Here is a 15,206-nt window from a genome sequence, read left to right on the forward strand (position 1 = left end):
TTGTATCCAGTTGGCCGCTGTCAGCGTGAGTTCGTCCCCTCGTTCGGCGAGAGATTTATTTCTCAGAGTCAACTTTGTGTGCAGACTCTAGCTCCTCGGTGTCCGAACACCCCCGTGTGTACACGCAAGCACAAGACCAAGTGCGCACGAAAAAGATCCTGTAATCCATGTCAGAGTTCGGTGGGTTATAGAAACACGAAAATACCCAGCATGCTTCCTCCGAAAGCGGTGTATGGCTGCCTAAATGGCGGGGTAAAAACAGTCATACACGTAAAAACCGTGGGAGTTTCAGCCCATGAACGAACAAACAAAATATATAGCTTTCCGTGTGAACGATCTTGTCAGCTCAGGATCCCTCCACCTAGTGGCCTAGTGGTAAGGCGTCCGCTCCGTGATCGGGAGGTCGTGGGTTCGAACCCCGGCCGGGTCATACCTAAGACTTTAAAATTGGCAATCTAGTGGCTGCTCCGCCTGGCGTCTGGCATTATGGGGTTAGTGCTAGGACTGGTTGGTCCGGTGTCAGAATAATGTGACTGGGTGAGACATGAAGCCTGTGCTGCGACTTCTGTCTTGTGTGTGGCGCACGTTATATGTCAAAGCAGCACCGCCCTGATATGGCCCTTCGTGGTCGGCTGGGCGTTAAGCAAACAAACAAACAAACAAAAGCATCCCTCCACTTGGTCACATACCAACCATCAACAGTCCGGCTGCTTTCCATGTAGAAATTGGGAGTTTTTGTTGTTGGTGTTCGTCTTTTGTTTAATTAATTTTGCATGTTGCCGGCACTCATGTTTAGAAATTAATTCAACAAGAAAGTCCCACTCTGCACAAAAAGTAGTGTCAGACTGAGTGTTGAATTCTGGTATATGTTTAAGTAGAAGGATGCCTTTATCCCATGTAAAAGCCTTGACAGATCTGTGGTGGCTGCCATGATGAGTTACATGAGACTTAATAAAGTACCTTTAAAAAACAAACAAACAAAACCAAGAAAAGTATAGTTCAGTCAATATTATTTTTCCTGGCAGGATGAAAGTTAATTTGTCAAAGGAAACAAGAAACTTTTGCTCTATTTCTTTTATGGAATCTTCAGTAAAGAAAAGCAAACTTCACAAATTGGAGCGGCACGGAAACATAATTATGAAAGATATTAAATGAAAATAACAAAAAATGTGGAAACATCAGACTGATTTTGTTGTATAATGCCACAGATATCTTCAGTGCTAATGAGGTTGAGTTCTTTATGCTCAGTCAAAACATATTAATATAGGCAGCAGCCAAACAGTAGCAGGGCAAGCAAACATTGAAAAGTGACAGCAGAAGATTCGGCGCCCTCAGACCGATTTCTCTTTTGGCACAGAAATCTAGCGCAAACATCAGGCTGATTTCGTTTTGCGCCGAAATCTTCAACGAAAACAATTCAGCTATAAGACATGTGTGTGGCAAGCAAACATTGAAAAGTATCCGTGACACAGCAGAAGATATTGATAGACTGATTTCTCTTTTGGCACCAATATCTTCCAGTGCAAACAAGGTTGATTTTGTTCTTCTTTTTGCATTTGCACAGAAACTTCAATTTTAACAAAATAGCTGTAAATCTTTGATAGCGTGGCAAGCAAATATGGGAAAAGTGGCTCAGCAGAAGAGAGATAGCAAAGACGACTCAATGCAGCCGATCTGATGTGTGGTGTGAGAACCTCTCTGTGTAATCAGGCTTGAAGAATTCGGAAATCAATGTTCCCGCAGGATGGATTGAACGTGGCGGCACACTTGCCCCGAGGAACTACACCCACACCCCCGAGCTTTTCACTCCGACAAGGTCAAGGCCAAGGTTGTGTTTGTCTGGTTACCCTAGCAGCCAGAAGAGGAGGAGGAGAACTGATGTTGAGGTAGCAAAATCTTCGTGATGCACGGCACTCCCTCTGGAGGAGTCAAGATGCACTATTCTCCCCCTGGGAGTACGGGGAGTCTGGGCGGGGAGTCGCTGAAGAACTCCCACTCCTACCCTCTGCTGCACCAGCTGTTGAGGTGTGGTTTGTTTCAGGGTCTTGTGTGTTCTTTCTTCTCCAATCTTTCTGTCTGTCTCTCTTTTTCTGTGAAAGTTTTACATATTTCAACTTCAAGCATTTGCTTTAGCCTTTTGGTTTTGGACAATCCCCCATCCATTTCCCTGTCGTGAACCCCCCTCCCTCTCCCCCCCCCCCCCCCCCCCCCTCCTTACACACACAACCCACCTTCTTCCTTTCTCTTAATTAGTTCATCCATCTCATCGTTTTGATAATCAATCATCATGATTTTCATCCATCATCAACATCATCATCATTTTGTATTTTCAGGGCTGATAAGAATGTTTACTATTTCAATTCTGGATCCATCATGTAACTCAGATCTTGCAAAAGGTGTGTACCAGACGGAGATAATTAAAGGCTGATTTGTTTCCATTTCCAGGAGCAGAGAACTGTACACACATTGTTAACGTAACATAAGGCCTTAAGATATGTGTAGCAGATGAATTAATCTGATCTTTTTCTCTGTCAGGTGAGGATTGTTGATTAGGCCAAAAAAAAAAATTGTCTGTTTCTGGTAACATGGCTGAAAAAAATAGGGTCGGTAGGTAGGTTTTTTTTTTTATTTTTTATTTATTTTTTTTTTTACCCCAAATGTAGACCAATAAAACTAACTTTAAAAATCGCGCAAAGAGACTGGATTCACTATACATAGAGACAAGACACTCAACACATTTACAAATCGTCAGCGGACTTTCGTTTTCACACGTTTTTGTTGTTCATTTTCTCACCCTGTCCTTTACCACCCAAAAAAAAATTTGAGTTTGGAAAAAAAAAGTTTAGGGTCGGCGCCGAAATTTAGGGTCGGTCGGGTGACCAGAAACAGACAATTTTTGACTCACATGCGAAGCAAAAGTGAGTCTATGTACTCACCCGAGTCGTCCGTCCGGAAAACTTTAACGTTGGATATTTCTTGGACACTATTCAGTCTATCAGTACCAAATTTGGCAAGATGGTGTATGATGACAAGGCCCCAAAAAACATACATAGCATCTTGACCTTGCTTCAAGGTCAAGGTCGCAGGGGCCATAAATGTTGCCTAAAAAACAGCTATTTTTCATATTTTTCCCATTTTCTCTGAAGTTTTTGAGATTCAATACCTCACCTATATATGATATATAGGGCAAAGTAAGACCCATCTTTTGATACCAGTTTGGTTTACCTTGCTTCAAGGTCAAGGTCACAGGAGCTCTTCAAAGTTGGATTGTATACATATTTTGAAGTGACCTTGACCCTGAACTATGGAAGATAACTGTTTCAAACTTAAAAATTATGTGGGGCACATGTTATGCTTTCATCATGAGACACATTCGGTCACATATGATCAAGGTCAAGGTCACTTTGACCCTTATGAAATGTGACCAAAATAAGGTAGTGAACCACTAAAAGTGACCATATCTCATGGTAGAAAGAGCCAATAAGCACCATTGTACTTCCTATGTCTTGAATTAACAGCTTGACCTTGGATGACCTTGACCTTGGGTCAAGGTCACATGTATTTTGGTAGGAAAAATGTGTAAAGCATGTGAGTCGTATGGGCTTTGCCCTTCTTGTTTTTTGTTGGCCTTAATGGACTGATTGTGTTTTGTCTTGTCACATGAGAAGAGCTGTGTTTTCTTTGCAGTGAAAAACTCCTGATGACTAGGTTAGGTTGATTGTGTGTATGTGTTTGTTCTCATATATGTGACCCTCCACCACGGGATGAGTCACATGTCACCTTTGCATGTATTTCATATTTTTACATTTCCCTAAAGAGTTTTTTATGCTCTATCCAGTGGTGAAAACCGTTTTAGAAAAGAGCGAACACTTTTTGAGTTATAAGCCTGTGACTAAGGTGACCCTCACACTGTTACCAGACACATCCCGGACTTATATTAAGCCTAGCGCAGAACCGCGCGAGGTGACATGCGACTCATTTCGTGGTGGAGGGTCACATATATGTAAAACCAAAAGGGCTCTTGCTGTCAGATAGACGGAACTTTTCCCTCATTGGTAGAATCTGTCATAACTCTTTGACTAACTCTCCCCCACACCTGTGTCCTAACAGGAAGAAGACGGAGGCGGCCAGAGCGGCGGTAGCAGGATGTTCCAGCGCGACGTCCACCAACCTGGGCGCACAGTCCAAAGCCTTCAAGAAGGCCATGTCCAAGAGCCCCAACCTCCCAAGAAAACCGGAGCCCGGTGGCAAAGGGGAAACCGGTGTTGGCTCGACGGCCTCCAGTGCCGCTGCAACCGGTGGCGGTTTAGGTGGTGGTGTGAACCGGGCGTACTCCGGTTCGGGAACCCTCCATCCGCTGATGAGCGGGGACGAGAGTTCCTCCGTGGCTCTGAGCGTGGAGGATTTAGATACGGTGAGTTGCAGTTAATAGAATTGTTCTTATTCTTTGATACTGTGAGTGTCAGGGGTCGGCAACAAGAGTCTGTGTGCTGCAAAATCTGAAGTGCTTGTGTTAAACAAAGAGGTGCAAGGGAGGTTTTTAAAAGGGCTTCAGTAGCTTAAAACTTTTTATCTTACTGGCGTGGGGAATTTACGTGTAAGCTAAAGTTTTATGAATGTTTTTCTTTTACTCTGGAACCTATGGAAGTACCATCTTCAGTAGTTTAAAACTCTTTACTTTCCTGGCTTGAGGAATATAATTATGTGTAAGCTAAAGTTTTATGATTATTTTTCTTCTACTCTCGAACCTATGAGAGTACGTACCATCTTATCAGTTCATGGCTGACTTTTCTAGTGGCTATTTCCTTCCTGCCTTCAGCTTCCCTGGCCCTGACTCGGGTCTCAGGCACCCGTTGCAGCTGGGTGAACTGGAGAGTACTCGGAAAAATCGGGTATTTCTATACACCCAATGTTGGGGTATATAACCAGGTTGGTTGGTGTGAGAGGCATGCACTCCAACCTCTGTGTTTTATTTTTAAGCAGACTTAAAAATTCTGTCATTTTCCAAAGAAAACTTAGCTCCTGTCAAAGTTTGTGTGCATCTTGTTTCAGCTCATTTCATGGTTGATTTTGACAATGCGTGCAGATGGATGGAGGTACAGAAAGGGAGAATGGGGGCAGCGAGACCATGACTGCCGTCGCCTATAGCGACGAGGGAAGCTTGGAGGGTCAGGGGTCAGATGGAGGGGACGTCACGCAGAAAGCGCGGGCAGCCATTGACCACCTCAAGACCAAGATCGACAAAACCAAGGATCTCATTCGAAAAGAACAGGATCAGAAGGAATGTAAGTGATGCAGTGCGAGCATGGTGATTTTTGAAGGAACCAGGAGTCCTTGTGTTGGTTGGTTGGTTTTTGGGTTTTAATGTCCCTTCAGCAGATGCTAGCAGCTATTGGAGACCGGGCGTCCTTGTGTCTTGAATACTATCTTGTATGGAGCTAGAGAGGAAAGGGGGGAGAAAGAAAGTGTGTGCGCGTGTGCGAGTGTGCGCACACATAAAAAGGGAGAGCTTTGAGTCCTCTCCAAACGTCACTGAATATCTTGAAAATTATGAAGAAATTAGTCTGCTAGCTGTCATTTGGAAAAGGGACCTTGTTCTTAATCTGCAAAAAAGATAACATGCGGCTAAAATTCTCTGTGGCACAAAAGAGACTTTTTTGTGCTGGTCACTAGTGATACAGTGAAACCCCCCTTGACCCGCATATATTAATTATCCCCCTTTTCAGACCCCATATATTAATTATCCCCCTTTTAAGACCCCCATATATTAATTATCCCCTTTTCAGACCCCCATATATTAATTATCCCCCTTTTCAGACCCGCATATATAAATTATCCCTCTTTTCAGACCCCATATATTAATTATCCCTCTTTTCAGACCCCCATATATGAATTATCCCCCTTTTCAGATCTTCCTGTTTTAATAGTCTCAGGGCAGGGAAACACACGCATGCCGGAAAAAGACAAATTGGGAAGTGCCATATACTCTATGGCAGCTCGCTCGCTTTCCCCAGTGTGAAAGCAGCCCGAAGGTCCATGAAAGTATCCCCGCACAGGACTATACAAGACGTAAACGTATACATTTTGTTTGTTTGTTTGCTTTACGCCCAGCTGACCACGAAGGGCCATATCAGGGCGGTGCTGCTTTGACATATAACGTGCGCCACACACAAGACAAAGTCGCAGCACAGGCTTCATGTCTCACCCAGTCACATTATTCTGACACCGGACCAACCAGTCCTAGCACTAACCCCATAATGCCAGACGCCAGGCGGAGCAGCCACTAGATTGCCAATTTTAAAGTCTTAGGTAAGACCCGGCCGGGGTTCGAACCCATGACCTCCCGATCACGGGGCGGACGCCTTACCACTAGGCCAACCGTGCCGGTAAACGTATACATAATCCTAATCCTCCTCTCACCTGAAACCTTTCTGTCCCTGCCAGCCAACGTGAACGAGTACCTGCACCTGGCCGCCAGCGCAGACAAGCAGCAAAACCAGCGCATTAAGACAGTCTTTGAGAAACGCAACCAGAAGTCCGCCCAGTCCATCAACCACCTGCAGAAGAAGCTGGAGACCTACCAGCGACGTCTCACGGAGATCGAGACCCACGGCGTCTCTGGCAGTCACAAACAGGCCAAGGAAGTTCTCCGCGACGTGGGACAAGGGCTCAAGTGAGTCATGGCATGAGTTTGTTTGCAGGGCTGCGGCAGTTGTGATAGAGTTAATGTGGTGTTTTTTGGGAGAGGGGGGGGTGTGCAGAGTCATTTTTCAATATCTGGAGATTTGGTGATTTGCTCCAATTTTCAGATTTCTGAGAAATGAAAAAATGATAAACTTATGTGCTCAAATTTGTGTCATAGTACCCCAAATTGAATGGGAATTTTGCAATTCTCCAGCATTTTGGAGAAATGCTTGCCACTCCTCCCCTTTAACCAATGGAGTGTGTACATGGTTATGGTACCGATAATAGAAGCTGTGACTATAAGCTTTCAGTGTGCGTGAGCTTTAAGTCTTGTTGTACTCTATATCTCTTTCCCAGCTCTTTCTTCAATTTCTATAAAAGGTGGTGGAATGCATCTGGGGGATCACAGTGTATTTCTGGATAGAATTTTAAGTCTGTTGGTTCTAGTGAGCTTGCTGCAAATTTGTGCAATATATTTACTGAAGAAGCAAAAGTTAAAGAAACCAGCAATGAGAACACATTTAAGCAGAATTTGAACAGAAATATTGGTAAGCCTAGCATGTCCAAATACCTCTTCAGGTGATAATTAACATTTTAAAGCTGCCATGACCACCTTTTGAAGGAACAAAAGGCAGTTACGATTGCCAAATAAACTAAATCAGCCTAAATTACTCGCAACAGTTGTCAGGAGAAAAAGCTCTAGGACATGTCTTTGCAGCTTAATTTGCTAGGTTTTCCCTGTCAACTTAAACTTGATTTAAGACTTCATCAGAACAGGTGGGGCGGGGATGTAGCTCAGTCTGTAGCACGCTGGATTTGTATCCAGTTGGCTGCTGTCAGCGTGAGTTCGTCCCCACGTTCGGCGAGAGATTTATTTCTCAGAGTCAACTTTGTGTGCAGACTCTCCTCGGTGTCCGAACACGCAAGCACAAGACCAAGTGTGCACGAAAAAGATCCTGTAATCCATGTCAGAGTTCGGTGGGTTATAGAAACACGAAAATACCCAGCATGCTTCCTCCGAAAGCGGCGTATGGCTGCCTAAATGGCGGGGTAAAAACGGTCATACACGTAAAAGCCGTGGGAGTTTCAGCCCATGAACGAACAAACAAACCAGAACGGGTAAAAATATCCATTTCTGGTGGTGTCCAGTAGCTTTTACTGTACCCAAAATTGCAGGTGTTGAGCAAAGTGAGTTTGTTAACATGTTAGCTGTGGATTGTTTGTGTACAGTGGAACCCGCCTTATATGACCCCACAAAAATGTGAGAAAGTTATAGGCCTTGGAAAACGACATTAAACACCAAATAAAGAAAGATAGGCCTTGGAAGAGAGAGTCTAGTCATACATTTATAGACACTGCGGTGAACAAAGCTGAGAGAGATGAAAATGTACAATTAGAGGAAGTCTCAAAGTGTGGGTGCATGGTGGAGTGGGTGGTGGTGGTCTTAAAATGGGGGTTCTGCTGTTTTTGTCAAAGGTCAAACACTTCCTTTTGGCAGGTTTTACAGTGGATGCACTGTGTGTGCCGTGTTAGTTGTCAACTGCCTGCCTAACTATCTCTTATAGCTGTCAAAAGAAATTGTGCATCTGTGTTGCCACATTGGTACCAGCACTTTGTTTGTGTCTCTGAGCACTTCGAGAATGTGTAATTATAGATTAGGCCCAAAAAAAATAGGTCTGTTTACGGTAACATAGGCCAAAAGAATAGGGTCGGTAGGTCGGGATTTTTTTTTTTTTTTCCCCCCCCCCCCCCCCCCCAAAAACATATTTTTACGTTATTTTGATTTTTTTTAAATTTTTTTTTTCCCCCAAATGCCAAAAAAAGTCTAGGCTCGCGCGAAAAAAATAGGGTCGGTCGGGTTACCGTAAACAGACTATTTTTGGGTTTTTTGGCCTTATAGATTCCTGTTGCACTTTTCTTTCTTTACCCTGTCTGTCCAGACATCCAGCAATGATTTCAAGCCATGGGTAAAACCATTGACCTTTCTTGTGCCTGTGTTATGCTCCAACAAGTGACAATGTACAGTAGAACCACCCAGTTTAAGACTCCCTCCCTTTTAAGACCCTGTTTAAATCTCAGACTTTCTGTTCATCACTTCTTGTTGATTTACCCCTCCTTTTTGACTCACATGCGAAGCAAAAGTGAGTCTATGTACTCACCCGAGTCGTCCGTCCGTCCGTCCGGAAAACTTTAACGTTGGATATTTCTTGGACACTATTCAGTCTATCAGTACCAAATTTGGCAAGATGGTGTATGATGACAAGGCCCCAAAAAACATACTTAGCATCTTGACCTTGCTTCAAGGTCAAGGTCGCAGGGGCCATAAATGTTGCCTAAAAAACAGCTATTTTTCACATTTTTCCCATTTTCTCTGAAGTTTTTGAGATTGAATACCTCACCTATATATGATATATAGGGCAAAGTAAGCCCCATCTTTTGATACCAGTTTGGTTTACCTTGCTTCAAGGTCAAGGTCACAGGAGCTCTTCAAAGTTGGATTGTATACATATTTTGAAGTGACCTTGACCCTGAACTATGGAAGATAACTGTTTCAAACTTAAAAATTATGTGGGGCACATGTTATGCTTTCATCATGAGACACATTTGGTCACATATGATCAAGGTCAAGGTCACTTTGACCCTAATGAAATGTGACCAAAATAAGGTAGTGAACCACTAAAAGTGACCATATCTCATGGTAGAAAGAGCCAATAAGCACCATTGTACTTCCTATGTCTTGAATTAACAGCTTTGTGTTGCATGACCTTGACCTTGGGTCAAGGTCACATGTATTTTGGTAGGAAAAATGTGTAAAGCATGTGAGTCGTATGGGCTTTGCCCTTCTTGTTAAGACCTGATCTTCTCAAATTTTGGGAGATCTTAAAAGGGGGTTCCACTGTTCTCTCTCTCTGTGTCTCTGTCTCTCTCTCTCTGTCTCTCTCTCTCTCTCTGTCTCTCTGTCTCTCTCTCTCTGTCTCTCTGTCTCTGCCTCAGTCTCTGTCTCTCTGTCTCTCTCTCTGTGTCTCTCTCTCTCTCTCTCTCTGCCTCTGTCTCTGTCTCTCTCTCTCTCTATATGTCTCTGTCTCTGTCTCTGTCTCTCTCTCTCTGTCTCTCTGTCTCTCTCTCTCTGTCTCTCTCTCTCTCGCAGTCTCTCTCTCTCTCTCTCTCTCTCTCTCTCTCTCTCTCTCTCTCTCTCTCTCTCTCTCTCTCGATGTGTCCTCTCTCTCTCTCTCTCTCTCTCTCTCTCTCTCTCTCTCTCTCTCTCTCTCTCTCTTTCTCTCCACATCTGTTCGCTTGTGTGTGTGTCTCTGTGTGTGTGTGTGTGTGTGTGTGTGCATGTGCGGCTTGTGTAAGCACAGATCATGTGCATGTGTTAATATATATGCACTCTTGTGCGTATTCACTAGTGGAACCCGGCCCTGGAAACCGGCACGGTTGGCCTAGTGGTAAGATGTCCGCCCCGTGATCGGGAGGTCGTGGGTTCGAACCCCGGCCGGGTCATACCTAAGACTTTAAAATTGGCAATCTAGTGGCTGCTCCGCCTGGCGTCTGGCATTATGGGGTTAGTGCTAGGACTGGTTGGTCCGGTGTCAGAATAATGTGACTGGGTGAGACATGAAGCCTGTGCTGCGACTTCTGTCTTGTGTGTTGCGCACGTTATATGTCAAAGCAGCACCGCCCTGATATGGCCCTTCGTGGTCGGCTGGGCGTTAAGCAAACAAACAAACAAACCCGGCCCTGGCACCTCAGTGAACAAACAGGAGTTCCCTCTCTATATGTCCTTTTGGTTGTCATGTTAATATAGCACAGCAGAGTTAGATTTTCTACACACTCTTTTGTGTGGTTCAGTGGTACCTGCCACATCAGCCCCTCTGATAAGAGGACACCTCCCTTTAGAGGACATCTACTGCTGTCCCTTTTTTACATTTAGTCAAGTTTTGACTAAAGGTTTTAACATAGAGGGGGGAATCGAGACGAGGGTCGTGGTGTATGTGTGTGTGTGTGTCTGTGTGTGTGTGTAGAGCGATTCAGACTAAACTACTGGACCGATCTTTATGAAATTTGACATGAGAGTTCCTGGGTATGAAATCCCCGAACGTTTTTTTCATTTTTTTGATAAATGTCTTTGATGACGTCATATCCGGCTTTTCGTGAAAGTTGAGGCGGCACTGTCACGCCCTCATTTTTCAACCAAATTGGTTGAAATTTTGGTCAAGTAATCTTCGACGAAGCCCGGGGTTCGGTATTGCATTTCAGCTTGGTGGCTTAAAAATTAATTAATGACTTTGGTCATTAAAAATCGGAAAATTGTAAAAAAAAATAAAAATTTATAAAACGCTCCAAATTTACGTTTATCTTATTTTCCATCATTTGCTGATTCCAAAAACATATAAATATGTTATATTCGGATTAAAAACAAGCTCTGAAAATTAAATATATAAAAATTATTATCAAAATTAAATTGTCCAAATCAATTTAAAAACACTTTCATCTTATTCCTTGTCGGTTCCTGATTCCAAAAACATATAGATATGATATGTTTGGATTAAAAACACGCTCAGAAAGTTAAAACAAAGAGAGGTACAGAAAAGCGTGCTATCCTTCTTAGCGCAACTACTACCCCGCTCTTCTTGTCAATTTCACTGCCTTTGCCATGAGCGGTGGCCTGACGATACTACGAGTAAAATGGCGTTGCGTTCAGTTTCATTCTGTGAGTTCGACAGCTACTTGACTAAATATTGTATTTTCGCCTTACGCGACTTGTTTATATTTAGTCAAGTTTTGACTAAAGGTTTTAACATAGAGGGGGGAATCGAGACGAGGGTCGTGGTGTATGTGTGTGTGTGTGTCTGTGTGTATGTGTAGAGCGATTCAGAGTAAACTACTGGACCGATCTTTATGAAATTTTTCATGAGAGTTCCTGGGTATGATATCCCCATATATTTTTCATTTTTTCGATAAATGTCTTTGATGACGTCATATCCGGCATTTTGTAAAAGTTGAGGCGGAACTGTCACACCCTCATTTTTCAATCAAATTGATTGAAATTTTGGCCAAGCAATCTTGGACGAAGGCTGGACTTTGGTATTGCATTTCAGCTTGGAGGCTTAAAAATTAATTTATGACTTTGGTCATTAAAAATCTGAAAATTGTATTTAAAATTATTTTTTTATAAAACAATCCAAAATTACGTTTATCGTATTCTTCATCATGTTCTGATTCCAAAAACATATAAATATGTTATATTCGGATTAAAAACAAGCTCTGAAAATTAAAAATATAAAAATTATGATTAAAATTAAATTTCCAAAATCGATTTAAAAACAATTTCATCTTATTCTTTGTCTGTTCCTGATTCCAAAAACATTTAGATATGATATGTTTGGATTAAAAACACATTCAGAGACTTAAAAAGAATAGAGATATAGAAAAGCGTGCTATCCTCCTCAGCGCAACCGCTACCGCGCTTTTCTGGATTGTTAATTTCACTGCCTTTGTCCCGAGCGGTTGACAGACGATGCTACGAGTGTACGGTCTTGCGGAAAAAATGCAATGCGTTCAGTTTCATTCTGTGAGTTCGACTGAGCTTGACTAAATATTGTATTTTCGCCTTACGCGACTTGTTATTAACTTTACTAAAATATATCTGTTGTGAGAGCTATAGGCCCAGCACAAAAAATCTAAGACCATTTTTGGCTGGTCCCAAGGACGTCCTTTGATGGCAGGTTCCACTGTTACCAAAAAATACCTGCCGGGAGAGGACACCTGCCATCTGAGGACACTTGTCCCAATGGTGCATGCATGTCCTTTCAACGCAGGTATCGCTGTACCGTTTTTTTGTGACTGTCTGTCGGCTCTGAGACTCATAGTGACCAATCAGCACAAGTGTGACATTTGCATCATCCAATCTTGTTTTGTTTTTGGCCACTGCTTGCTTTCCAGGGATGTTGGTGCTAACATATTTGATGGTCTCTCGGGATTTTCTGGGTGAGACACGTGGAGATGATTAGTGTTTTCCGTTTAATCTTTCATTTATGCGTTGCCAGTTTGAATTGTTTCCTTTTTGTTGATTTTGGAGATAACCATAGTTCAGGTCATATGTTGTGTTTGAATTATTTTGTTTGGTTTGTGTATCGAAAATCATGTCCAAGTATCAATTACTGTATAGTAAAATATATTTACAAGACAAATCGTTTGATTGGAAGGAGAGGTTGAGGCATGTAAGAAATAAAAGGAAAAAGGAAGAATTAGTAAGAGAACCCCTGCAGGTTTTCAAAGAGACTTTTTGTTAACAGTTCAATTGTGACCCTCTACCACGGAATGAGTCGCATGTCATCTTTGCATGATTTTCATATTTTTACATTTTCCTACAGAATATTTTATGCTCTATCCAGTGGTGAAAACCGTGTTAGAAAAGAGCGAAAACTGTTTGAGTTATAAGCCTGGGACTAAGGTGACCCTCGAACTGTTACCAGACACTCCCCGGACTTAAATTAAGCCTAGCGCAGAACCGCGCGAGGTGACGTGCGACTCATTTCGTGGTGGAGGGTCACAATTGCTCCTAAAGAATGAAGGACGTGTTCTTCAATTTTTTGTTCTTGTTTCGTAGTAGGTTATAGAACCCTCCACATATGTTTATGTTAATACTGTGCAATGTCAGAGTGTCTCGTTATTATAAAAATGAAAAATAGATCATAAATTAATGATATAGCTCATTCAGTAGACTTTTTTTGTCAGCTAGCTTGGTCAGTTATGTTTCAGCACTATATGTGTGCGTTTTGTTTTACTTTAGTTGTATTGTTAGTTGAAATGGTACTGTTTCATTGAGAGGGAAATTAAGGCCCCCCCCCAAAAAAAGGTCTGTTTACGGTAACCCGACCGACCCTATTTTTTTCGTGCGACCCTAGACTTTTTTTTGGCATTTGGGGGGGGGAAAAAAAATCTTGTTTTTTTTGCAAAATAACGTAAAAATATGATTTTTTGGAGGAAAAAAAAAATCCTGACCTACCGACCCTATTTTTTTGGCCTATGTTACCGTAAACAGACCTTTTTTTTTTTTTGCCTAAGAGATGTGAATTTATCCTCAGAGCTGATTTCTGGAAGGAATTTAGAATATGCAACCTATTTTCAGGCATTCAATTTTAGTATGTTTTATTTAGATGGCCACAGTAATGTTGGACCTGATACTGATACATACATAGCCCAGGTTCTTTAGTGTACTGTGTGTTTGTAATTACTTTTTGTTTTAGTTTGCTTTGATTAGTATTAAAGCAAAGTGTCAATAGCATCTGTTTGTACATGTACGTCAAACTAGTGATTTGATATTGTTCGTCTCTACTGAAATCATTTTAAAGACATACGAAAAGATTTTTAAAAATGTTGGTTTTTTTTTGTTAGAACCTTTGGCAATTTAACTTGCATTGACTTCAGGAACATTCCCACCCCCCGCGGGTTAGGGGGAAGAATTTACCCGATGCTCCCCAGCATGTCGTAAGAGGCGACTAACGGATTCTGTTTCTCCTTTTACCCTGGTTAAGTGTTTCTTGTATAGAATATAGTCAATGTTTGCAAAGATTTTAGTCAAGCAGTATGTAAGAAATGTGAAGTCCTTTGTACTGGAAACTTGCATTCTCCCAGTAAGGTCATATATTGTACTACGTTGCAAGCCCCTGGAGCAAAGTTTTGATTAGTGCTTTTGTGAACAAGAAACAATTAACAAGTGGCTCTATCCCTTCTCCCCCCTTTCCCCGTCGCGATATAACCTTGAACGGTTGAAAACGACGTTAAACACCAAATAAAGAAAGAAAGTAAAGAAAAGAAAGGAACATTCCCTTTGCCATAAAGAAAGACAAAACTTATTTTTCAGTGTTAACTTTACGTCATTTTCAGAGATTGTACATTATCTCAAAGCATATATATATAAGAATATAAGAATGTATTCTGTCATTCCTCTTTCAAGTGTTCTACATACACTGATACAGACAGGGACTTCAAAGTATAAGAGGGGTTTTCTCCCTTTATGTGTTTTGATTAAAGCTCCTGTGATAAAATGGACACCATCTTTGAAAGTTGGCTAACTACGGTAGGTAAAGTGGATACATGCATTGAAATCAAAAATAACTGGGTTATGTTTAGTTGAATTTTGTTGGTTACGTACGTCACGCTACATTTTATTGAAATATTCCCAGGACCACAGAAATAACGGCGCTAGGTTCTTTGTTACAGGGGAGTAGTCGGCAACATAAAAGGGGCGCGCGAGTGAGTTCCACTGTTCTTTTTGACATTGTGTGTGTCTTTGACATCTAGCTCATGCGTGGCAAGTCTTCCTGCAACTTTAACACTGTTGTCTCCAATGGCTTGTCCAGTCAGTGCACGTGCTCTCTGATCGGTACATGTGCACCCTATTTGCGGTGCACCTGCACCTGACAGTCTGTTGTCTTGACCTGAGTCGTAGTCCTATATTGTGAGATTTGTGCTGTATTTTAGCTTTAGGAGTTTCCTCCCTTGCCATGGAACCAGCG

The 15,206-nt window shown here is 42.2% G+C and overlaps 1 protein-coding gene across 5 annotated transcripts in view; it reads left to right on the forward strand.

Annotated features, from left to right (window-relative positions):
- LOC138980133 (transmembrane and coiled-coil domains protein 2-like) overlaps positions 1-15,206 on the forward strand; it is a 155,737-nt gene that overhangs the window by 124,436 nt on the left and 16,095 nt on the right. For 4 of the 5 annotated variants that reach the window (XM_070352963.1, XM_070352959.1, XM_070352960.1 and 1 more), the window contains exons 4-7: positions 4,111-4,414; positions 5,087-5,285; positions 6,445-6,673; positions 12,628-12,672. In XM_070352963.1, the coding sequence (XP_070209064.1) occupies positions 4,111-4,414; positions 5,087-5,285; positions 6,445-6,673; positions 12,628-12,672 (777 nt within the window). The remainder of the gene's footprint in view (positions 1-4,110; positions 4,415-5,086; positions 5,286-6,444; positions 6,674-12,627; positions 12,673-15,206) is intronic. The other variant, XM_070352961.1, reaches the window with a different exon arrangement.

The sequence above is a fragment of the Littorina saxatilis genome, linkage group LG11, assembly GCF_037325665.1.
Source record: "Littorina saxatilis isolate snail1 linkage group LG11, US_GU_Lsax_2.0, whole genome shotgun sequence".
Classification (NCBI taxonomy): Eukaryota; Metazoa; Mollusca; class Gastropoda; order Littorinimorpha; family Littorinidae; genus Littorina; species Littorina saxatilis.